Here is a 27992-nt window from a genome sequence, read left to right on the forward strand (position 1 = left end):
TCGACTGAAATATGGATCTAAGACTTTATGAACTACACTCCTGTCACATCCGTCAGTGGGGAATTTTCTTTGTCGAACGAAATGGCAAACATGAATATGAGACCACGACTCCAGTTTATGCTCTCCATCTATAAGAAAAATACACAAGATAAGGACAGAAACAATTTGAAGGTTAGGACATTAGACGGACACATCTGAATATAGGAAAATGCCTCTATCATTTAAAGCGTTCAGATATACAGGTAAAGCCTCAAGAGGCTATACAAATTAGGTTTTTATGTTTGCATGTGATCATTACTACATCAGCAAACCGCACAAAACGCTTTGAAAAATCGCATTGAAATAGAAAGCTCAGTTATTCTTGGTTATTGTTACGAGGGAATCGTTTCCAAGGCCGTTGTCTCAAAATAGTGTTGCTACTCTACACTTTGATAGAAACCGGTCACGGAGGACGAGTACAAGATGGAGACGTATTTCTCTCATTCACGCGTCGAGTCAGTATTGAATAAAGCTTTCAAATTATAAAACCTGTCACCCTTAGCTCTCCTTTGCTATTACTTCCATCCATCTTAAGACTGGCAATAAGGAAACTTCAACAAAGCTAAATATCAAAGATCCGAAGGAGAGGAAGAGGAAGATGCCAACGAGAAATAAGAATGAACTGAATAGGCAAGAAAAGAGTGGGAAGAAGAAGATATAGGTAAAGAGGTAAAAGAGTAAAAAATATTTTGAAGCACTTCAAGGGGGTGTAGGAGGCAGGATAGAAAAAGAGAAAGAAAAAGTACCGGTAAGGAAAAAGAAATGAGAGGAAGAAAATGTAGTAGAAAAGGAAGAAAAGGAAGTCTGTAGTACCTCTTCAGAGGATGATAATTTTTCTCCTTTTCATCACCACGATTACATAGGTCATCACCGACATGAACAACGCTGTGAAGAGCAAGGCGTACGTGGTCGACGACTTCTGAAGAGCTCCGCGATGTAGACAAGCAATGGGACCTGTATGGCCAAACCAAAATAATGACCGTAATGTTTTGACAGAGCACAATTAATGGGATAATCGAAGGTAAACGGACAAGGCCCAGACCATTTTGCACACACGTCTTTTCTTACACTTTATCTACGTCGTACATTGTCATTTCAAGAACATATAACCATATTCAAAACAAGAGTGAAAAATGACACAAAGTCTCGAAAGTAAATTGAATTAGTTTGATTAAATTTTTGAGGTATAAATTTGAATATGATAGGAATATTGAAGAAATATATCATCTAGCATGTAGGGATGAAGGTGAGAGTTAAATATTAGACAAAATTGGAGCTATCATCCACATTATGTAGTGTTTCACATTACACATTTTTACGCTTGCTCTATCAAAGTCCAGAGGCGAATGAAATCATTACATCAAAAGTAGATTAACCTCTCTCCAAGCAATACTCGAGACTGGTGTAGGTCCAAAAAATCCCGTTCGTCCCCGAGCACGTGACATTGATGCACTTGTTGTGTGGGCGTGGTCTGAAGAGAGCCGAGGCGATGCTGGACGAGGAGAGCGTGGTGTTGTCGACTGCGATGGTGTAATAGTGAAGGTGTGGGGCGGGCTGGTCCTCGGGACTAATGTGACACGTGATAACGAGAATGACCTGGTTTCCTTCTCCATTGATCTCCTGGGTCTCGATGGAGAGGATGTCACTCGCTGGAGGCGCGTGACCTAAGAATTACAAAAACACACACATATACATAATCTGTTTGTTTTGTTATTGATTTTTTTTTTTATACTGTGTTCTTATTTGTCAGGTACTTCGCATTCTCCCCAAATCATGAACATCCTTGATGAACAAAATCAAGGGGTCAAAGGTGAACAAAGTCCATTGAACGGTTGAAAGGGAATCCTCATTGTATTCCCTTAACGGGTCAGACACTGACGAGTTTGGTTGACGATGCTCATCGAATTATTATGTTTACAAAATTTGCATTGTTTGTCCAAAAACATGTAATCAACACCTTAACACTCCCGGGAAACATTTGAATCTTAAAATCTAAATCTTCCTTGTATAAAAATCAAGTACAACAACCTACTCGACAACCATGGCCCTTGTGTTCACGTGAACAAATTTGCTACTATCAATTGAAAACAGACTAGTTCGGGGTATGAAGAAAGATATTAATATAAAAATATTATAGTGATAAGACCCATAAGCCTACTTGCCTGGATTTCTTTAATCATAGTCATTAGCACTTGCATGAATGGACACAAGTAATGTACAGACTATATAATACTTGTGGATCAACGTGCAATTACCAGCAATAAAGCTAGTACTAACGAGTTTGGTGGGCCATTCTCTGCTAAAGCGTTCAAAAACTGAAAATATGTGTCGCCAACGTTCCCACGATTATTTCCATTGCTAAAGGCCTGGTTTGAATTGCCAAAATTGTCTATGTAACACTTGAGGGTTTGAGGAGAAAAGTAAAAAAAAAAAATATTGTTGTCACTTGCGTAAATTTTGAAATATCCACTAGTAAAGTTGGAGAAGTATCCCAAAACCCAATGTCGCCGCAATCATGTACTTTTTATATTATGCTAAAAAATTATATAAAATGAGCTTGAACCCAACATGATATTGGTAAATATAATGAACGTCTAATATATTTATGCATCAACAAGCCAAAATTTGAAATCTTCCACGTTATTTCCCTCCAGAGCTCACTGAAGGTGTGTCGCCAAAATTCATGTCAGATACGTTACCAAAATATTTTAATTGATAAATTAGTGAAAACAGCAGACGTGAGATACGACAATACATGTTTAATATCAGAAGGATATACTTTATCAAAAACAGTTAAGTTTGATTTTCTGTTTCTAAATTTCGGTTTTCAAAATCAGACCATTATCTCCGAAAACGCATTTTCCACATTTTTTTCGCAACAGATACGTTACCTATAAATCACGACTTCCCACAAAAGTGTTTGATGTAATATTGTTTAATTGTACATTGATTAAGACCTTTTGAGATTATGCATCATCATGAAAAATAATTACCCATTCTTTGCAAATGTTCAACAGTTATTGCGCTTTGAAAAAACGTGCAATCAGATACGTTACGTCAGATACGTTACGTCAGATACGTTACTGAAATATGCACGCTCTGTGAGCGTAATTTTCTGCTCATTATGATTACGCAAATTTAGCAAAGAGAGCGTCTCGTTTATCATGTGCTGCAGTCACTTTTTTCATGGCTACCCTGTGTGGAGCGCTCGGTAGTCGTTTCGACGGAGCATTTACAGTAAATTTTCATCGTTCTTCGCAAGACATCTCGTAAATGCGTTTGTCAAAATAATCTTTAGATAATACCGGTACATTTGGCATGTTTATGATATCAATAGTTTATGTTTAATGCTAATTTAGTACAAGTGCACCACCTATGCTATACATTTATTCAGTTGTCAGTAACTCGATCATGAATCTAACATTGTGTGTTGTGCCACAAAAAGCTGGTAACGTATCTGACAGGTGCGGTAACGTACCTGTCGGTAAGGATCTGGTGGTTTTTTAATAAGTTATTGTGCCGGTAGAGGAATTATTTCTTCCCTAACTGCTTTGAAATGAGGCGTAATGATACTTATAATTATCATTACTATTATTATTAGTATTATTATTGTTATTTTTATTATTATTATTACTAGGTCTATCTTTAATGATACATCATTATTGGTCGACATCGCACCGAACTTACAGTAATACTTACTGTAATACTGATCCACCCATCTCTGTCCTTCATATACATACATACATACATACATACATGTGTGTGCGTGTGTATAATATATTTGCATATATTCTTTATATGCAGGTTCCTTGTTACAGTAGAGCCCTGCATTTTCAGATATTTCACTTACCACTTTGCGCTCTTTCCCTTATATACCTTACAATGTACAGTATATTTATGTTTACTTGTCACCTATTTAGTCTCATTGTTAATATTTAGGTTAGATCTCATCAAGTTTTTGATTCCAGATTCTTTAATGTAGGCAGTATTCATCTTACATAGGCTGGTTATGACTAGTTGAATTCTTTTTTTACACTACTATGATGAACATATTTTGATAATCATTTTCTTGGTTTCATTTCTTCTTCAGAAAATGGGGAAAACACAAACATCACAAATACAAAAGGCCTATACAGGGAAAGGAAGAAATTAAATGACCCATCCTTCCTACAAAATGAAAGATATCGCCAGGCGAGATATCGTAAACCTGTAGCAGATTTGTCAAGCTCAGCTCAATTTAAAAGACGGGCATCAAACAGGATTCACACGCGAAAGTACAGGTATAGGCGTATACATCATGATGATTATATTTTCATTTTTGCTTAAATTAATTTTTTGTTCAGAAGTGAAACAAAGGTCCATAACAACAAAATTTTATTCAATTTGATAATCTAATAAATAGAAACTACAAAATTTGCAACTATACAGAGAAAACCGTTTTCTGCATGACGATAGAGAGAATATAATACGTCACGAATAAATTAATAAACTTGTATAAATTAGAACTCAATAAATGAATATATAGATAAATGAATATATATATAAAATCATATACAGATATATATAATATATAGAATATATGTGCTGTCATTACAGGGCAAAGAGAAAAAGCGCTATATACAGTACGTCGAACAATAAGGCATTATTTCACATTTTCTTTAACCCATCAAGTACGTGCTGCACTGCAGTACATGGAAGTCATTTCCAATTTGCTCAAATAAATTGACAACCATTTGAAAATTGAAATCTCACTTTTTCTCATCCAAATTGGCACCTTTAATTTCCAGCAGCATGACCTTTGAAATATTTGACTTTGCATAAAAAACATTCAAATATCGCATTTTAAAGGAATCTTCTGTAAAATAGAGAATTCTATGTTGCAAATTTAAAGTTGTAATATGAAAATTCTCTCCTTAAAACTCAAATTAAGTTTTCGACCTTGATGGGTCAACATCTGTAATTATGGATGTGGAATTATACTATGATTTTACATATATGGCAAATCGTGTAAAATGCTATTGTAAATACGTGTTAATTACATAACTTTATCATAAAAATTATATCTTAAGCGTATGTTAGGACATTACTTGAAAATACTTAGACTGCATGCTTGAATATCATTTGAATTTTCATGCGGGCACTGTTGAAATGTAGCCGACGAATATGCATTATACTATCATGCATCCTTCTTATGGAGATAGATCTCCTCTAATGTTGATATTGAATGCGTATCAAAAAGGGATTTTCTATGGTATGTGATCAGAACAGGCTACTAAAATGTGTCACCTTACATAATAATGACGACAGCCACACAAATACTGCATTTTATCATTTATTACACACAGGAATTACACAAGATACACTTACAATGATGTTTCGATTCTGCCAGGTGCCAGAGAAGGTTACATGATTTATTTGCTAGGCAGAAAATGGATAATTATTTTTTTGTCAGATACGTTACCATGACTTTTACCGTGAAAATAATATGTTAATGAAGAAGCATGTGAATTCACTGATTCGCATAGTCAGTCTTTTTACTCTTTTACAATGAGCATAAGTAATACAAAACATGAAAAAATCTTTCTGATGTGATTTACACCGATATACGACAAGTTACTATTGCAACAGATACGTTACCATGATAAGATTATCAAAAAACTTCCTTTGGTGATTCAGTCATTTACCAAAGTTTGTAACCATGCAAAATGTAACATTGTTTTAAATCTATTTGTGTGCTTTTACAATTTGAGTTCTTCACAACACATGGTTTCGAATTCACGGAAAATGAATTCACGGAAAATTAACAATTAGATTATTGGATAAATGTACAGTTCTGATATACAGATACTCACAATACCTTTGAATTTTGATATATACCGTCAAATTTGATAGTAATTGAAGACAGAAAGTGTTACTCTTCCTGCTCTGAGCTCAATTCAAAAATAGATAGAGCACATTCATTAAAAGAGGTATCAATATCAATAACAGTTACGAAAAAGATGCAGAAACAGATACGTTACCATGGACATGTGGTCATTTGCGAGATTGTTGTTCCAAAAGTGTACAATAAAGCCTTTGGAAGATGGTCAGTGTTGGTCGTGTTGGCCATCCATGTATAGTTTAAACCAATTTAATCAAATATATTGGCATTTTTGTTCTTTGCATGTCTAACTGAAATCAAGTGAAAAAAAAAGTTAGGTAATATATACAAATTTTTGCGTGAACTCCTTATCAATGCAGCGAAAAGACGAAGTATATAATGAGTTTGTCTTTATCCTTACTTTAAAAAGGCAATTCGTGTTGTTGTACAGGATCAGACGCCATTCTTGGGTGAAGTTCGGTTTCAAATAGTCCGTTATATTGATCTAAACGTGTTTTATACCATGCTTTGTCCTATCGGTAACGTATCTGTCATAGAGTTATATAGAGAAATGTATGCCCAACTTTATGCCATTGTTACATTGTAAATGCGTTCCTTTGGGAATTTACTGTGTTTTGTTTCTTATCCAGCAAGTTTTGTTGTTTACATAAAGACAAGTTTTGCACGAATATTTCGTGGTTGATTTTTGGGTTTTACTCTGACTGAAATTGAACACTTTATGTGAGAATGGCCCTGGTATATTGTCAATGCTTACATTAAAAAAAAAATGGCTTCATGTCAATTGTATTTGGAGAGAAAAACGTATGATATGAAGTGAAATTGATTTTTCCTTGTACTAATCACAAAAGCTTTGGGATTTAAAAATTACGATATCATGGAACGTTTTATTGTCTTACCGTTGCTTCTTGGACAGTAAATCTTTGTAGCGTTCGTCCTTCCGATGTCGTTGATACCGGTGCAGGAGATTTCAACGCATTCACTCGGAATGGACTCAAGGATCAAGGAAGGGGAGCTCGAAGCTGACTCGATGACGTCATTCACTGCAATCTCGTATATTCCCACTGGTGGAAATGGTTGGTCACGTGGGTCGACGTCACATGTGATCCTGAGGCCATTAATTTCTTGTCCGTCCTCGTTGTCAACGATCTTGATCAAGATGATATTGTCTGCTGGACGGTCTGTCGAGACGACGAGAGTTAGAGGTTCACGGATGATAAAACTCATCCTCATATATATATATATATATATTATACGTTTTCATTCAACGATGTTGATAGAATTCAGTACATTGCATAATCAAAAAGTATGATCCAATGTTATCTGCTTTTTAAAGTTAATCCCGAAATTATCCATTAAATTGTCATCGGCAAGTATTGATATAGCTTTTAAAGCATGTACATATGTACGTAAAATCTGCTCATTATAGGGTGCGTTTATCAACTCCTTTTCTCGGCAAAAACAGGTTTTCAAACAGCTTTCAAGGAATTTTTACGAGCTGATAAACGCAAAGCTGTTTTGAAAGCCCTTTCGGAAAGCCTTTTCGAAAGGGTGCGTTTATCAACTCTCCTTTTCTCGGCAGAAACAGGTTTTCCAAACAGCTTTCAAGGAAATATTACGAGCTGATAAACGCAAAGCTGTTTTGAAAGCCCTTTCGGAAATCCTTTTCGAAAGGGTGCGTTTATCAACTCTCCTTTTCTCGGCAGAAACAGGTTTTCCAAACAGCTTTCAAGGAATTTTTACGAGTTGATAAACGCAAAGCTGTTTTGAAAGCCCTTTCGGAAAGCCTTTTCGAAAGCCTCAAATTTGTGGCTTTCCAAACAGGTTTCCTAAACAGGTTTTCAGAAACGTGTTTGTAAAAGCCTTTTGAAGTTGATAAACGCAAAGGTGTTTTGAAACGGCTTTGTAGTATTGTCCTGCAGTTACGAACGATGCGCGCCTTATGTGACCTCTTCTCCTCGGGTCGAATTGCGCAATGCAGCTGTGCAGTGACATTCCAGTTATCGTGTTCGCGAAGAGAGTTGATAAACGCTACTATTTTGGAAGTCGTTTCTAAAGGGCTTTGGAAAGAGCTTTTGAAAGCCGTTTAAACAGGGGAAAGTTGATTAAAACGCAGCCAAAGTCTCACGCCGCCACTCAGAAATATTTGAAGTATGTGCTAAACTGGAGCTGCCTCAGATAGGAAGACAATTGATTCATGTGGCATTGCATCATGACTCGTGACTCTCAAAGGAAGATAATGTCTTTAAGATGGTACATGTAATTGCTTTTCGCCGTCCCTTCTTAGAAAACAAGCGGCACATTAATAGTACAGGGCTTTGGAAAGGGCTTTGGAAAGGGCTATGGAAAGGGCTTTGGAAAGGGCTATCGAAAGGGCTTTCGAAAGCCGTTTAAACAGGGGAAAGTTGATAAACGCAGCCATAGCCACGAACAATCATTTCCCCAAAATCGACAAAGCTTCCATGCATGTTGCCTAACGAACAGGTAATATAATTTTGGCGCCTCGTGTGTCCTGCACTAAATTGCAGCAAGTTCGTTCTGAACACCAACATTCTTTAATTTTACATCATAAAGATTTTTTTTTTTTTTTTGGGGGGGGGAGGGGGCTTGCTACTTAACATTTCTGGGATCAAGGACATTCTTAATAATTGCATCATATGCATATTATCTTCTCAGGAAAGTTATGTAATGTCATAATCATCGCATGCCTGGCAAACCTGCGTAGCTTTCAACAATACTCCGAAAGAACCGAACAAACATGATATCATGTGGACTTGCGCGCAGATCCTAGTAGATCAGATATTGAATTAAATTACTTACGCTGAACTTCCAAGGTTCGAGACCGTTCACTGCCGATGAGATGACACTGAAGTACGCCCCTATTGTCAGCTGCGGTCGGAGTGAACGTCAGCTCGCTACGAACATTGTAATATGTAAAACGATTGATACGGTAGGCGAGACCAGAACTAGCAGACTCGTTGACAGCATTATCGCTTCCTTCTAATACATGAGAAACAGAGTGGGAAAGAAACCAACAAACCGAAAAGAATTTGAATAACATTGGAAGATTTACTTTGTACATCGATAATCGTCAGAAGATTTGTCAATGCCTATTATCGAGCTTTCGATTAAGGACGAAAGAGAAAGAGGAAGGGAAGCATGGCGTGAAATCATTTTCCGCATTTGCAAAACCAAACATTTCTCAATCCTGTTGATTTTTAGGACGGTTTTCGGTGGAAATAGCTTCCGGTCGGAATAATAGAACAGCGCAGCTACCCGCCACACGTTTAGGTTTACAGCAAGTGCGCGTGTATGACAGCTACGCATTCAATATGTTCGCATTAATTCTCGCCGGATAGTTTAGTTGGTTGTTTTATTGTTCTTTTTGTGCTGAACAAATTTTACAATGACACATGCTTCAAGCAAAACAGGTCGAATTTCTGAGGTTCATGCCGTTGAGAAAGCATCACCACGTACGTCGTGAAAGAACAAGTTGTCTTAACACACTTGTATGAGCCAGGGTAGCTTTGTTTCAAAATGTTATGTACTGGTAGTCGTATTCTGAAAACATTCTTGGTAAGACTTTCTCCCTATTCTAAAATCAGGAATTTTTCAAAAAGAAAGTACACCGTATTCTGGAAATCTGTATTACTTTATTCCTAACCTTTTTCATAACTTTTATTTCCTATCAAATTTGCCTACAGATAAGAAGAAATGGGAAAATATTCTAATGAGTATGATATCTGGGAAGAAAATAATTTCTGACCTTGGAGGAAATTGTTATATTCCGTCGGCGTTTTCACGAACTGACGCTATTTCGATTTTGGTCAAAATTTTCAAAATCGAGATATTGGTACCAAATGAAAGTGCTTTCAAAACTCTACCAAATCCCAAAATTTTAGATCACAAAATTAATTATTCTTAATTTTATCAAAGAAAGAAAAAAACGACGGTACTCGAAATATCGAGAAATTGAGAAAAAGGAGTTTCACGAACCGACGCACGAAAGATACGCCGGTTCGTGAAACCCGAATTGCTACGGTGAAGAGCAATGCGGGTTTTACGAACCGTCGCAGTTGCATTACTTTGAGCTTTGTTCAACTTAATTACTGGCCTAGAATTAGGTTTTGGCCCTAATCCAGATCTCAGAGTGAGAACCAAACCTTCTGAAAGATGAATGACGGCCTAAGCCAGCCCACTGTCCACGAGTGAAGTGAATGGTAAGCTATAATCCTATTAAAATCATGCTCAAAATAACAGTTTCAGTTGGACTACCATAACCATTAATTGCGGTAGTGTGTAGTCCCATGTATTCAATCGCGTGATGCTTATGAAGCCTAGTCTGTAAACGCCATCCAATTTCAAATTAGATCCCAAATCATATTATTTATTGTTTCTTTTCAACTTATGTCGTTACTTCTGAGACTACTGAGTACTGTAGTCGTAACGTCTGTGTGCAAGACATGCAGATTGCAAGATTTCAAAGTCTCGAAGACACTGAAGCCTTGACTTTTGAGTTGAAAATGTTGAGATTGACAAAGTAGGCGTACCGGTACTAAACAAAAAAATAAATAAAAAGTCTAACAGTAACACTCAAAGGAAGAGTAAAGAATAAAGTTAGACATGTTAGACTTTTACTTTCAAGTCTAACTATTAAGTCTAAGTTAAGACTTGTAATACCAGTTACTAAAACTAAGATCAGCTGAAGTCTAAGACCAAGTCAAATTAACACAGTTCAGAGCCATACCGGTAGTCTAGCTCTAGATCTACATCTAGACTAGTGGTAATAGTAGGTAGAGTCCACCCATTTTTCCCCCAATCTTTACTGGTCCATTCCTGAAAAAGTTACTGGTCAGTGTCCAACAGTGATTTTTCCTGGTCAGGGACCGTCGGACCAGTGCCAGTGTGCAGCGTTGGTGTAGATGTCATCTATGACAGTATGTGGTCTAGTGATACTACCTAAACACTACGAGTACTCTACAGGTTAGGTGGCTTTCCTGTACAGTGCAGTGTTAAAGTATACTTGTGAATTCAGCCCTAGTACCGTACTGTGTGTAGTGTATGTCTAACGTTTTAGTTCGAGTGGAGTACCTAAGCACAGCGGTGGGGCTTTTTTCCCCTAAAACTTGTGAATGTGGCCCAACCAAATGGCGTTTATGTATTTACGCTTGATTGATAGTGATACAGTGGCGCTGTCGATTTCCACAGCAGCCAAACATAATCTTTTGTCCTTTCTTCTTTCCTTTTTTCCCTTTGTTCTTTCACTCTTTTTATTCTTGGAATCGAAGGACTTCCTAAGAAATGTCCCTCGACTGATTTAACCAGGACTCTTGAGTCCTGGTAAACCTAACCTTACCGAGTAACCGTTAACGTTTGTTAGGCCTAACATAACAGTAACACTGACTTAGCCCTGTATTGACTTTGTCTTTGGCCGACTTACTGAGATGGCGAGTCTCACTCTTTAACGTTAGTCTAAACGTAGTCGCTAGATCTGTCAGTGTCAGTGTCACCGGTTATTGTATATGGTGCCATCTCTAACGTACTTTAACAAGTTGATGTTAGTTATCTATGTCAACTTACTGATTTAGTAATAGTGGTACTGTCATCCTGTTGGACATCGCCGAAATATCATCCGTGATGTGTTAATTTCGTGTCACAAAGACAAAAGTTGCCAAGATCTAATAGTATTAGATGTCTAGATTTAGATGTAGTCTAGATCTAAGTAATATGAAATCTGTGTAACTTAAAAGTGAAAGGTCTAGACTTCACTTAGTCTATAATTAGACCAGACATTCATGAGGCAAAGGCCTATTTAGTAGATCTATTCTTATTCTATTTTAATGTCAATTCCTGCTAACTCGCCACGTGTTATTCCTAAGGCCAAGGACTTCCGGGTTAGTGATTTTTTTTTTTGGATAAATACCAAACAGCAGACGTGTTTCATTTGCATTCTTGCACAGACTTCATGAAAATATGTGCAGTATCAAAGAAATATGATGCACATGACAATGCCACTGTTTTATAGGTGAATGGTTAATACCTTTAAAAGCTGAATGATAATGTAGAGTCTAGGTCTAATTAAGATGATACAGTCTCTGATAAGAAACAGGTTTGATTGTCGTAGACTGTTTCCCAAATGCAGGTAGTAATATTCAGCTACTTCAATGCAATGCCTTGTTTACAAGTACATGTAGATTTATATTCATGTGAATGATAATTCAATTTCTACATGAGACTTACTAAGTGCTAGACATAAGATCTTGCATCATTAAAATGTGTAAATGACGAGACAATTTGAATATGGATCAAAGACGAACAGCAGTATACTTTGACATTCTTTGATCCTGCATAGGCCTACCATTTTGTTTTATGTTTAATATAAATAGAGCAAAATAATTTCAATTTCAGTTTTGTTGGCTGATTTTTTTTCTTCTCAAAATTAAAGTTGTATCTTGTACCATGATGTTTGATTTTAATCAAAAGTTCTTAATTTCTTTCTTTTCTTTCAGATGACTGGTGCCATGTAGTAGCGAAGAACTGGACTGTCTCAGAAAAGAAAAGAAAAAGTACAGGGTCGTGTACATCATCAACGGATGTGAATACAATGGTAATTAGAGTCTAGGTCTAATCAAGATGTTAAAGTCTCTGATAATAAAGAAGTTTGATTGTCGTAGACTGTTTCCCAAATGCAGTTAGTAATATTCAGCTTTTTCAAAGCAATGCCTTATTTACAAGGACATGTAGATTTATTCATGTGAATGATAATTTAATTTCTACATGAGACTTACTAAGTGCTAGACATAAGATCTTGCATCATTAAAATATGTAAAAGGCGAGACAATTTGAATACGCATCAAAGACGAACAGCAGTATTTTTTGACATTCTTTGATCCTGTATACCATTTTGTTTTATGTTTAATATAAATAGAGCAAAATGATTTCAACTACAGCTTAGTTGGCTGATTTCTTTTTTTCAAAATGAAAGTTGTATCTTGTATCATGATGTTTGATTTTAATCGAAAGTTCTTAATTTCTGTCTTTTCTTTCACATGACTGGTGCCATGCAGTAGCGAAGAGCTGGACTGTTTCAGAGAAGAAAAAAAGTACAGCATCGTGCTTATCATCAAGGAATGTGAATACAATGGCTTAGGAAAGAAGACAATCTACAGATAGGATAGAAGGGAGAACTTGGGATGAAGGGCGACAACATAAGGACGGTATATCTACATTAAAATGTGATTGTAAAGTGGAAACATGAAAGAAGATTCTAAGATTGAAGGTGAAAACATGCATTCCATTCTGTGATGTCGTAATTACAATTTTGCTACACTTTAATAACACTACTGAGAGACATTTATATCAAGGCAAGCTTCATGTGGATATGGAATGTTAGATTTTCTTTAAGTGTTCATTGGTATGTATTTCATGATAATAAATCTTGAAGGTTTTGTGTGGTAATCATAACCTTGTGATACATCTTGATAAATTTCTAAGTGCACATTGGCAATATTCAGACGATGCTGTAATGATGATGCAGATGAAGTTAGATGGTTGAATAATCATTGCATAGTTGTAATAGTTATCGACTGAGGATTAACATGCCCTTCACTGATTTATTTTTCGTAAACGGTGATAATTGCGAGAGTCAATCTAAATTGTCGGGGGCATAACCAAATGTGTCACACTGTCAAAATGTGTATATCAGAAACTTTTCGCTCGCTGTACGAATTTTCACAGAAAACAGATTTATGAGAGTCACAAATGGTAGCTTAGACCCATTAACAAAAAGTTCCAGCTTCATCTTCAACCATGTTCATGATACATGTTCATCTACATTTTGCAAACATTCTGAATGTTGATTGAGACATGTTATACATGTATGTATTTTTATGAAATTAATGCAACAAATAATCAAATATGCATCTCTGCTAGATGATAATATTAATCCAGTTAATGACATGCCAAACTCACCTCAAACTGTAATTCATTCTATTCTCCTTTATTCTTTTATGTATTATTTTGTTGTCTTCAACCCACTTTGAATGTGTTACGTATGATTCTTATAAACATGGGAAATGCACTCCATATAACTGATAGGACTTATAACAAATTGACATAATCATTCAACCATCACTAGACAGTTCTGTTATGAGATGTTCTTTATTTAACTAAAATTGTAAATTATGATACGTGTATGCTCCCATGCAAACTCACAAAATACAGAAATATGATTTCTTTTAATAATAATTCATTATGTCTCTAAATGTACAATTAAAGAAAGTGATTACAAAAAGGATGTCAAACATTGTATATTGAAATAATAGATTATTCATTTGTCTCCATCCGTAGTAACACATGCAACTGCAGTGTGCAGTTTGTGGGCTGCTGTGAAAAAAAAAAAAAAAATCACAGGCAGGCCAAGCGGGATTCGAACCCACGACCTCCGGATTACTAGACCTGCGCCATAACCACTAGACCACCGGGATGCCCTAGCACTACCTTTAGACATGAATGATTAAATATAGAAGGGCTTGGGGGCGCTTCGAAGTTAACTGCTCTTATTAAATATGCACATGTCATTTGCAACTCGACTAAAGATGATTAAACGCACTGAAATTCTTACTTTAAATAATATTCATAATCTGTTTTTTTTTTTTTTCTTTAATAGCTTGGGATGTACACTTCATACACTGTATCGGTCTACATTTCGCCTACAATATGGAATTCTTTACTTTGAGACGTTTGTTTTTTACAAAAGAAAATTAAGAGTCCTTTAAAGGTGCTGTAAAACAGTGGCGTGTTTTTTTTTTTTTTTTTTTTTTGGGGGGGGGGGGAGGGGAGTCAAATTAGCCTTGGCCCCTCTCCACCGTCCTTCCCCCCCCCCCCTTTGGCTGCATTTTTTTTTTTTTTAGTCATCACATGAAAATTCGTCTGCATCCACCCCGTAGTTTTGCCGATGACCTTTCTTTTTAATTATCTTAACCACACACAATTTTGGCCGAATTTCCCCACCCCTCTTGTGAATTTGCTAGCACATGTGTTTATAGTACTGGTGGATTAAGGATTCGGAGGGGGGGGGGGGGGTCGGCCAAAATGTCTCTTTTCTCATATGTAACAAGCCTACGGGGCGAAAGGCTGATATTATGGGCTTTCTACACACATTTTTAGATGCTAATTATTGGTTAATATGAGCACGATCATTTATGTTGTGATTAATTTGTTTCCTTTTCATATATGTATAACTATTAGAGACTTAATTGGCTTGGCACTCCTTACATCGACCTATTTTCGACACCCATTTCCTTCTCTCTCTCGCTTTTTCTCTACTGTCCTGTGAATAGTGTAACTACATGTACATGCAGTACCTCTTCTCTTTTGTATGATATACATCAAGTTTCCATCTGAGCATAATGTGTGTTGCAGCACTCACAAGCTTCATGCATATGCAGCAACATCTTTTTATGTTCATATACATAATCATGCTTGATATATTAATTTGAGGATGTTATTCTTTCTTTTGAATATGTTCCGTCCGCACTCTATAGGTGTAAATGTAAATTGTAAGATTTGGTGCGCGTGTTCGAACTGTGTTTCTCTTTTTGTGAACACACAAGAACTGATGTAATAATGAACTTGAATTACGCATATTCTTTAATATTGATTCCATCTCCATTTGCCATTAGATATTTATTGATTTATGGAGCTCTTCCACAATTGTTATCCTTCCCATTGTCATTACTCATCTCTGAATACAAATTTGATACTTTATTGAGAACCTATGTTTCTTCGATTACATAATGTACCTCTTCAATATATTGCTGCAAAAGGCATAATAAAACATGACCATTGTTATATATTTAAAATGAAGCTTGAAATTCTGATAATTTTGATATTTATGTATTTTTAGGAGTTTATCAGTTTCGAAGAGTACATGCAGGATGAGTTTTATGTTTTTATATGATCAAGTGCAGCTATCAAAGAATCTGTTGAGCAGGAAAGAGAAAGATGGAAAATGAGGAATTATGAGTGAATTCGCATGCAAGCCAAATGACAATAATGACACCGATAAAAATTGTGACAAAGTAAAAGTCACAAATAATGTGGAATAATAAGAAATAAAGAAATTGATAGATTATTTCAGAGAAAGAAATAACAGAGTGCATGAGTATGAAAGATGAGTAAATGCAAGTAATCATTACTGACTGGCACATCTTTTCCCCTATATTTAGCGGTATCCTTCATCTTAGAACAAACATTCATAATTATTATGAAAGAAGTGAACTGAATTTGAATTAAAAATTATGTGAAAAATAAAGAAAGTAAGTTAAAAAAGTAAAAAAATAAAACAGTAAAAAGTAAAAAAAAATATGAAACACAGTATACCGAGTACATATTAATTACCAAATGATAAATGTCCACATGCAAAAGTGTTGAATAATATATCCACACAAAAAAGGAGGGGGGAGGGTAAAGAAATCTTTGGAGCGATCAACGACAGCTCTAATAACAATGCTAAATGAAGATGAAAACAAGGACAACACGCTTTTTAGAACAATTAAGAGAAACTGGCTTATATTATCATCTTAATTATCACCTAATGTATTATAATCATCACAATAATCATTACATGACAATTAATTTCAATTAATAAGGTTATTGTTGATAAGCAGGTATAGCCCTAATAGTATTTGTATGTAAACACATACGAAAATGAAATAGCGACGGTTCGTAAATACACGCGTATTGCACGTTACCTATTGTGCAGGCCCTCCAGCGCGGGTCTCACGAACCGGCGTAATACAACTTACGTCGGTTCGTGAGACCCGCGCTTAAGTACATAACCTATGGTGCGCGCAAGAAACGATGGATTTACGAACCGACGCAGTGAGTTTGAAGACAGAAATATCGTAATTCTTTTGAATTCACACTAAAATTACACTATGGATAGGAAGAACAACTTCCACTCTCATCACCCTGTCAAAGTTTTCACACACAAGACAGGAAAAGTCATTGAAAACGTTGTCTAAAACTTGTGAGATCTTTAAACGCGATTTTCTCAGAATTGCATTTTCGCTCAAAAACGAAATAGCGTCGGTTCGTGGTAACACCGACGATTCTAGAATGCACTTAATTGGAAATGATTTAAGAAAAGCTATTAGGAGAGCCTTTACCCTGTCCTAAATTCCGTTAATATACTAATTAAAGGAACAGCGAATAAATAAAGGCAAAACACCATGCCAGACCTTTGATTTCGCCGAATAACAAGTTAACGTATTATTCAGTTTTGCTCTCTGGTTATTTCAAATATAAAAACTATTAACTACGTTCATATGAATAAACTGTACAGGTGAATCATCGTTTAAAAGTGTTCCTGTTTATTATTCAATTCATTTTGGTTATTCATTCATTTTTTTGTTCAAATGTTCTTGTCATATGATTGTTTGCCACGAAAGTTTTTTCTTTTTCTTTTTCTACTGACAAAACAAATACATGTAGTTAGGTATTCGGTTGTGTAGACCGGCAGGTCCCATTCCGTGAATTTGTGTTTAAATGGTGTTAATGTGTTGGCCAACATGTTTTATGGAGTTTGGTTTTTTTTTATAACTATTCTCAGGCTGCTCAAAATGCATGAACTGAGCTTTGATAAATGCAAGGCAAACAACTCTTTGCCAATGTGTTCTCTAAATCTTAAATGTACAGATCCTTCTTTTTTTTTATATACATTACTTGATAGCTATACATGAATGTATGCCTAAACTAAGTATTGATGTGTGTACATATTCTCTGAAAGAATTATCCGCGTAGGTTCAATAGCGTTCGCTTGTTACTGTTCATACGCACAGCAAACAGGCGTAGATGGTAGCGCTGGCCGCCACGCTGCCCTCGGGCGCCGGCCCGCTGGTCGATCGTGTAGCTAACTGGATGTATCCAGCCGGCGCGCCAGCTGCCGGTGTCACAGTCGATTCGTTCCGGGTTCCGGGGGAACCGATATACTGGCCGAATCCAGTCGATTAGTTCCGCGGAACGAATATACCGCACAATAGGCAGTACGCAGAAACGTTCCGCAACCGCCGATCCTATCCGGGTTGTGCGAGTAGGCCTCATTAAAAACAAAATAATATCTGTTTATTGTGGATGTCTATATTAAACCCAAAAATCTAAGAAAGCTATTTCTTCATCTTTTAAATGATATCAAGGACAAACCTATTTTTACGTTCTGATAATTTCCCTTTAAATGAATCATATTATAGCCTCGTACTAGTGGCGCGAAGAAATGAATTACTGTAGGGCCTACAATGTATTAGCTAAAGAGCATGCACAAATACGTACGAGTCGATCATCTGGAGCCGCTGCACAGACAGTGTGCGATTAGCCTTTATTTATAGACAAAACTTCAAAGAACAGTTCAACGAAAGAGCATGATAATACAGTTGTACTACAGTTATAGGTCCTACATTTATAAGAGACTGCTTGTAGTGGGAAGGAAGAGAGAGTGAGGTTTTGCTGATATAGGGTACAGCAAGGATAAACATTTTTCTTTTTTCGGTGAGCTTTGTTCTGATAAGAAAATTATTGTTCAGCTTTACTTCAAAACAAAAAAGAATGTTGGTCTAATAGTCTGCAAACAAATTTATTTTATTCTCATTTTTCTTTCAACAAAACATAACACAAAGTAAATCAAAAATGTAATCATAAGCAAATATACATTACAAAGTATGACATTCAGTGGTAATTAACAAACTGGTAAAGATATGCACACATCCTGGAATTAGAAAGTTATGTTTGCAGGGTGAAAATGAGAACTAAGAGGTCCACTAAAAAGCATTGCTTGTAGATTTTAGACCACTCTAAAATATCTTCAAAAATACTTATTATAATTACAAGTACGTAATCATGCATAATGCAAAAAAGTAAGACAAAATGAAACAAACAACAGAGACACAACAACGTGACATGACTAAACTTGAGGGGAATATACGAATGAAAGGATTAGAGCAAAAACAAAATTAAAGGAAGAAGGAGAGAAAGAGAGAGAGAGAATGCCTACACGCTGAACGGAATAAACGGAAGAGGAGATTGTTTACTCAAATTGTCCGCTCTGAAATTCTTTATACATTGGATATCGCAACAAAATTAACATTCAATACATCACAGGTACACCACAATCAGACATGTCATAGAGTACAAAATGAAACTCACTCACATTAACATACAGTAACGTATGCACCATAATAACATAATACATTAACCCGACATTTACAACTACATGTATACAAAAACTATTAATATACAGCTGTTCTATCACTTTCATATAATTATTCCACCCATAAATATATTTGATATTATCCTTTCATACATCATCCTTATACACCAAACAATTATATCACCTACATATCCCAATATATTTGTATAATTCACTCCAAAAAATTCCTATATATATATATATATATATATATATATAATTATATATATAATCATATATATATACATATATATATATATATAATCATATGTATATATATATATACATATATATATATATATATAATCATATATGTATATAAATATATATATATATATATATATATATATATATATATACATACAGTGTATATAATAATTACCACGGCAGCGCCTTATCAAAATAATACCAAATGTGTCTTGCATGTACACGTGTAAATCATTGCATAAAAATTTAAAATTACATAACTCAAATACTGTGGGAATAAAAACACACAAAGAAATTAAAAAAGATAAAATTACCATAACAATGTTTTCTCTATCAAACACACACGAGAAACATTATATCCTACAAACATACACCTCACTTTCATCATCACCAAATTTGAACTCAATTACTTCAACAGTATAAAGATAATCACTCAATATCACCATATACCACAGATTTCATCAGAATTAATTCAGAGCTGTAGAAAAGTTAGCGACGTTTACTTTGCGACGAACCGCCCGACCGCCCGACCAACCACACACAATTCCTATATACCTTCTTATACTCTTTGATATGCGGGAGTATAATAATAGTAATGATAATAATAAATACAACAAAAACTAATCATTACATTTTATCTAATAACTCTGGCATTATACGTGTGAATGGAATCCGGGACAAAAGCACTTCTAAAACAGGTACGCTTTGTGCGAGGAGGACAGAGTCTGATACCTGATCTGTTCAGGCAATAGTAACCGCACAGACGGTGTGTTAAATCGGTCATTATCTTGTTTACCTTGACCATCGTTCTTTTCCCGTGTAAATCCTGTACCACTGGCAATTCCAACCCAATGATATTTTGCCACTTTTGCGGTCTATCGATTCTATAGCCTTGTCCTTTTGTGTAAGATTGCCATAAAAACAAATCAAGTTATACATGACAATAGATTGGATAAAGGAATTGTATAGAAAAGAACCATCAGTGTTCTATCCAGCCTCAGTTTGCTCAATAATTATTGCCTGATGATTGAGGATGTATTTCGGACAGCAGCTGGTGACTGCATGCAGCTGTGGAAAAATTATGGAAATAAAATGCCTAATTTCATTACTTTATAATGTGATTTTTCATTGCGTTATAGGGTGTTACCGATGATGAATCTTTATTTGCTGTAAACTATATAGATAATGAAAAATAAATATCTCAGCCGGAATTAAAAAAAAAAATAAATAACGCTTAAAGAGTATAATGATGAAGATTTTTTTTTTTTCAGAACTCAAGGAATTTCAAAATTTAAAGCCGGTGTATATATATTTTTTCTGAGCTAAAGGTTCTCAAAAGGGGTAGATGAAACTCAGACCGCCTAGGTGTATAGGATGATCATGAAACCATTGATTTCGTGGAAACATTGAACTAAAACTATTGGGGAGAACAATTGTGTTGTAGATGAACATAAATTGACCCAGTTGAAAAAGAAACAAATCTTTAATATTTTAAATCTTATATTTTTGATGAATAATGAATCTGAGTGGTGAAACCCCACAGATAATACGAAGTAGGGCCTACTTTTTTGCAATAACAATAATTCATCTAATAAAATGTGATGAGCGCTGCCCCATGCTAAAATGTCGTATTTGAGAAAGTGCTATGCCTATCAAGTTCAAACTTATACCATGTATGTATCGTGTCCCAAAGACGACAGATCTAGTAAAATCATAGTGATCAGTCGACCGTGACGTCACTATGACGTCATTATATGAAAACACATTCTCAATCATATCTCATTAATAGAATGGAATTTACGTCACATATATTTATTTTTAATTCTATCTTTTTTTCTCTCTCTTTTTGTTAGCCTATACCGCTTTTACCTTTTTTACTTTGTAAGATTCCATTTTAGGATACATTAAGCCATATTTCTGTCTGTTTCTTGTCAATTCATGTTACACGTAGTTTACTATAGCTGTTTTTCATTTTCTCATCTCTTTCAATTTCTGTCTATCCCATTGCCACTATTGGCTTCACACCTTTTACATGTGCATGTAATATGTATTTCCATTAAAAATGTATGTACATATATAAATGAAACTTAATGTTTACGAAGAGAAAATGTAACTTTTGTTTTTGTGGAACACCAGATTTCGGACATAGGTGCACTGTTTGGATATTCAAGTTCAGGGTATCACTAGAAGTCAGAAAAAGTTTGTGATACCCCATATTTTGCATGCACTCTAATTTCTTTCAAGGGAAGGGCTAGTAACTGATCAGTGGGAATCAGTGGGAATGCTCGGGGATGATTGTTCCAATTCTAGTGGGATTCATTAAAGAGTACATTAATATATTTATTGTTGTATGAAAATCATTTGCTTCAGAACGGTCTCACATTCAAGTAATGTGTTGTTTAATTCCCCGTCACTGTACAGGCATGCTAACCCGGAAACATTAGACTGCACATTACTTGAATATGAGACCATTATGAAGCAAATAATTTTCACAGAACAAAAAATGTACTCTTAATTGAATCCCCCAAGGATTGGAACAATCATCCCCGACCCAGCATTCCCACTGATTCCCAATGATCAGTTAATAGCCATCCCCTGTTAACAGAAGATATTTTTTGGGCCGCAGTCCCTATCATGAAAAGGGAAGACATTCAACAAGATTGAACGGATGGTACAGTATTGACTATAAGATGGTGTTCAGAACAAACAAATAATGAGAAACCTGCAATACTAAACAGCATTCAATTCTTTTAGAATTCAGAGTTCATTTTACACAAATTAGCTTCAAATTGCTGAGATATATGTAGCTACAGTGCGTACAAAAAAAGCAACAAGATTTAATTTCGAATTTGTGAAGATGGTGTTTACTTTACTCCAAAGTAAGTAGCAACATCATAAAGCCATCTCCTCTTTCCATCAATGACATCCAATTTTTCCATTTCCAATGGTGTGGGGAAATGCAATTCACACTATAGCCGGGTTCACACGTACAAATTAGCGGGATGACGATCGCGATGCAAATCTCGAGATTTGTATTCCGCTAATTGATGTACGTGTGAACCCGGCTAATATTAGATTCCCTTCTCCGTATTCAAAAGCGTGCAATAAGAATCTTAAACCACACGGATATTTTGCTCATACCAACTTTTTTTTTTTCATCAAAACAGAATTCTGAAAATTCCAGACCTATTTCATTACAATCTCGGAATTTTCATGTATAAACTAACAACCAATGAATTACCATCTGTTTTTATCCACATGTTCAAAAGGAATCGCTCTATCCACTGTTACTCCACTTGCCAGAGTGACGCCTATCACCTTCCCCTTACTCGCACTATTTTTGCAAAGAAAACAATTATATTTACTGGACCCAGATATTGGAATGACCTCCCTCAAGATATTACTTCTTCTTTGTCTTTATTCACCTTCAAACGCAAATCAAAACAGTTATTACTTAGTGCATATACACTTCCAAGTGTTTAGCAACTTTTTTTTTATACTCCCAGTCTTTTGTCCTTGTCCGCAGCTTCAATTAGTTATCAAAGTTATTTAATGGTACCGATGCATTTTTTAATATATAGCATTCCTTTTCAAACACCGCGAGATCCGTACAGTCTGGTTTGTACGATATCTATGTGGTTCATTACTTTATTCTTTATCGATTTTTGTACTGATATAATTTTAGTTGGTCAAGGCAAACATATCCGTTCTCCGTGTAAGTATATGTCTATGAATTTGGGAACCTACAGTTTTACAAGCGTTAAAGCTTTTTATGTAGGCCTTATCATATTTCTGATACTTATTTGTGACATCTTCTGATATGACCATGTAGGCCTACATTTGTGTCAAGAATTTGTTTTTCTTCTTCTTCAATCAAAAGACATGATTCTTGTTTTATTGTCAATAATCTTGTCATCTCATCATTGAGAAAATGGAAATATGATATTTGAACTGAACATCTTATTTATTCTTACACGGTCATGGATGGCTGAGTAATCATTCTTTTTGGACAATATGTCAGTTAGTGAGACCAGCATAAATCCTTTTCAATTCACCTTTTTTTTTCTTTTTCTTTTTTTTTTTTTTTGGAATGTTCAGACTGGTGAGACACACCTAGGGCCCTTTTTCTTTGAAAACAACCGCAACGAAAATGGTTCTTAAATTTTAAATGAACATGTGATTCCTGAATTAATGGAAAATTTTCCTGTGCAACAAAGGGGTGTGTTCAGACGCCTATGGTGGGCACAGGATGGCGCACCAGCCCATCGACTAGTTGCAGTAAGAAATGTATCAAGATTGGCTGAGGTATTTGGAAATCGGGTGATCGCCTTGTATCATGATGTGGATTGGCCACCAGAATCTCTGGATCTGACTTCTTGCGATTTTTTTTTTTCTTGGGGGTTATCTCAAGAGCAAAGTGTTCATTATCCCTCAACCTGACATTGCAACTCTGAGACAAAGAATCAATGATGAATTTGAAGCTCTATACGCCATCAAGCCACAATGATTCGCAGAGCTGTGCGTGAGATGTAGAAAAGAGCTAATATCTGTGTGGGAAGGAATGGTGGCCATGTTGAGGGGCATGGGATGTAATGTTAAAAAGAGATATCCGAAAAAAAAAACAATTGTAAGTTGTGATAATTAATTTCATTATTCCATTTGTTAAGTTAATTTCTGATAAGGTGCATTGATTCTTGCAGTGTCTAAACTTCGTCCCAAGTCCAATTTACCCATTGTCTAAAAAGAATGATTACTTAGCCATCCATGACCGTGTATGCATAAATATCATTTTGAAGAGGAGTATCATGTATGGTTTTAAGATGTTGCTACTCACTTTGGTGTAAAGTTAACACAATCTTCACAAATTTGAAATCAAATCTTGTTGCGTTTTTTTTTTTTTTTTTTATGCGCACTGCATAAACAAAGAGATCCTAATTAAAGGATGGACCCACCTTATCTGCCCACTACACATGTATTTTTTTTTTCAGCCCAAACCAATTTTGTATAATGTACTTTCAATTTCTCTTACAATCGTATGCTCTCTATTTCAAATGTGCTTTCTAATTATCTTGCAAAACGTTAAATTTTCAATCGCCCATCTCAACTAAAACTATACTGTATCTCTTTAGAATACCTTGCCTGTTTGAAGTAATTTCTGTGTATAGATAGACCGCCTCCCCCAAAGAGAAAAACACACACACACACACACATTCATATGCACATACACACGGACACAATTAGATATGATAAAGACAACTGAACACACAAAAACAAAATTCATCCAGTCATTCTTAGTTGTTACAACTGAAAAAATAATGAACCAAACGAACATGCATGTATGACGTTTGCGATTATATTGGTCGTTATATCGCACTAAAATGATTAGACTCTGTGCCCTGAAAATAGACATTAAAATGAAGGTGGACTATTTGAGCTCATAGTATGTTTAATATGAAGCTCCTTGTATTACAGTAGTTAACATGAAGCATGCCGAACATCCCAATTACAGTAACTCATTCAGTTATTCTGTTCAAAATGATTCAAATCAGAGAGAGGTTGGCATGACCAACGTCACATCGTGCTCAACTCTACAGAGCAGAGTTCTGTGACTAGCACCATGGCCACCATGACGACGACGAGAGAGATAAGGGAGGAGAAAAAAAAAGGAATCGCTTTATAGTCCGGGTTTCAAATTGGCAACTTTGTTCGGTTGGCTGGTCAGAGAGATTTGGAGAAGTTCATTGGCTGTAGAGGGAGACTGGAAGAGTACATTTTACTGAAGGGGTGTTTCCCAATTACCACTTTGTATACAATGTACGGTAGAGACCCGGATCGAATCGGCGGTGCGGGATCTTATCGGCGGTGAGGCAAAAATCCCGCCGATTGGATCTGGGGGATCTGATATACTGGCCAAAGTCCGCCGATAAGTTCCGGCGGAACTTATCGACTGGCCGGAACGGATCGCCTGTGACACCGGCCACATACCGTTAATGTACCATACGCGTGTAGCTTATGTATAATACACTGACTAATTTATTTTTGTTAAAAAAAAAAAAAAAAAAAAAAAAAACACTCCACAATTTCTGCGATTCTCTCTTAATATTTCTTTCTTTGTAAGTAGTACATTTTCAAAACTGTATCACGGGTGAATACAAACAACCAACATGTGTTTTTAACCAGACGTCATAATTTCGTAAGGATGTTATCGCGCTGGTTAATTTTGCATAATACCAAACAAAATTTGTAATTTTATTTGCTTTAATATTAGAAAATGCAGTGGGCGGGAATAAGGATGTCCTAATTTTTTCCAGGGAACAATTTCAGAATACCAATTCTGTCTTTCATAGGCACTTCTGAACTGTCTGACTTAGAATTATGGAAAAAAAGAGAAGATTTTCAGAATAGTATAGGTCCTACTATACCCTAGGACTCGTGCCCGACATCGCGCTGGGCCGGGCGATCATTCTTTTACTTGTAGTATTATAAACTAGGACAGGTTGTAGTTTCGTATCGCCTCGTATTATGATATACATTTACAAACTCGCCCTAAATATTTCACAACCTAAAACAGATTGTCTGAATCTCGTCAAAGTCTGGTAAAAGTTGAATATTTACTGTTAAGACACTTTTACCCATTTCGAAATAATTCGATGGTTTGAATCGGAACTCTGCGCTGCACTCGAACAATTGGCCGCGGTACGGTAGTGTACACGTACACGGCAGAGCAGTACAGTCATTTCTAAATGAGTCTAAAAGTGAAAAAATTAACAGCAAATATTCAACTTTTACCAGACTTTGTAGACTCAGTTGTAGGGACTTTCGTTTGTAAAATATTTAGGGAGAGTTTGTGCATGTTTGAAATTTATGTGGCGATGCAAACCACACTACACAATCACTGTGCCTCCCGCTAGATTGTGCATTGATTTAGACGTACAAGCTTGTACATACAACACTGTATGAATTGGCTTAAGATAAAGAGAGAGAGAGAGAGGGAGAGAGGGAGAGAGATGAAGAAAGAAGCAAAACTCGAGCGAGAGACTTCTTTAATTCAATTTTAAATCTTTTTTTTTTCATCTTAGATTTTTATATTATTATTTTCATTTCTGTAACTTGGCCTGAGTTACTCAGTAGCCTACATTATGAAATGCGTGAATAAATGAATCAAACTTACGGTCTCCTTCACACCTCACTCCGGCGTCTTGACTGTGAGTACAGTATGACCCATGACATCCCCATGGGTTACGAAGGCAATAAACCAGAGAGTTTTCCGTTCCATTACAGAAAGCCGTGCTAACCCAGATTGGTCCAGATCCCTGCCCAAAGTGCGATGACCAATAACGAGCTGAGGCCGATTAGATGAGTAGCCGAGATCTCTGCACACCACGTGCGCCTCTCTCATATCCCAGTCATAGTCACACACCGTGCCCCACTGCCCGTTACACGATATCTCAACTCGGCCTTCATTTTGGGTTGATCCACCAACCAGCCTCACTGTAATAACATGAGATAAAAAGATAAATAGATAGATAAATGGTAATGTCAAAATCACATGATTGGGAACCAAACGGTTGAATTATACTATGAGTTAAATAAGTCATTGCATGACATGGTTGATACACACAACTATTTGTAAATAACTACAAAAATGAACACAACACTCGAAACTGAACAAAACCATTCACACACACAGAACTTAGACCCTATATAATTTTACAGCAATCCAATGCAGGCTTATCATATTCATTCATATTCACACACAATAATCTGAGGTTTGGTGTTGTGAGTGTGTCTTCAGGTCGATGTTTAGCAGTGACATCTCATAGATCACAAACGACGCCTCTGACACGAACAAACAGAGAGGTCTTCTTGAAAGTACGGCAACACGTCAAAACTCCATGATGTTAACATTAACATTCTGACACCGTCCTGAAATGAGAATGAATAACGTACAGTTAGACATTTAAATTTAAATACAAATTGAAATAGTAATCTCTTAATTGTTCTCTTCTCTATAAAACTAACTTGTTACAGACCTAATGTCGTATGAATGATTGTGAGAACTTACCGGTATGTGGTAGATCTACATTACAATTAAAAGTTTCCTTTACGCCCACGATAAACCCAATAATAAATCCTACAAAGGTAATGTTACTGTCTAAAATGATAGTCAAAAGACTTCCCTTCCAGTAAAGCAACATAAGTTTCGTTTTTGTTTCACTTCGCTTTGATCAAGACACAATGAAATCAACTGAACGTAGTGTTTTGTAACTTGCACATGCTGAGGCTGTAAACAACATACTGGAGAACTAATTGTTAAGTGTACGGTGTAATTATCCGGCTGTAACTTGCAACCCCTTACCAAGCAATAACTAGATACTCTAACCCTTACACATCAACTTTATCCCCCTTATTAGATGTAACGTTACACGTTTATTTTCTCACGGCTATGCCATTATAATCACGAGAGCGTTTTAATCATCCTTCAATCCCAATAGCTTAAAAGTTCACGTAACCTTACAATTTCTCTAAACCTGCCATCAACTTTGGTCTTCATTATCCCACCGAATTTCTTTCGCCCAAGCGTCTTTCAGCCGACATACATACACTACGCGCACAAAACTATGC

General features: G+C 35.9%; 1 protein-coding gene across 1 annotated transcript; it reads right to left on the reverse strand.

The window, feature by feature from the left end:
• Window positions 1-27921, reverse strand: LOC140246904 (uncharacterized). Its single transcript, XM_072326228.1, has 7 exons — window positions 27886-27921; window positions 26539-26680; window positions 8738-8914; window positions 6817-7098; window positions 1416-1703; window positions 853-993; window positions 1-128 (listed from the first exon to the last, which is right to left on the reverse strand). Exons 1-6 carry the CDS (start codon window positions 27919-27921, stop codon window positions 857-859), a joined length of 1062 nt encoding a protein of 353 aa, XP_072182329.1. The 3' UTR covers window positions 1-128; window positions 853-856.
• Between the last annotated feature and the right edge of the window lie 71 nt (window positions 27922-27992).

Source organism: Diadema setosum, chromosome 3, assembly GCF_964275005.1.
Source record: "Diadema setosum chromosome 3, eeDiaSeto1, whole genome shotgun sequence".
Lineage (NCBI taxonomy): Eukaryota > Metazoa > Echinodermata > Echinoidea > Diadematoida > Diadematidae > Diadema > Diadema setosum.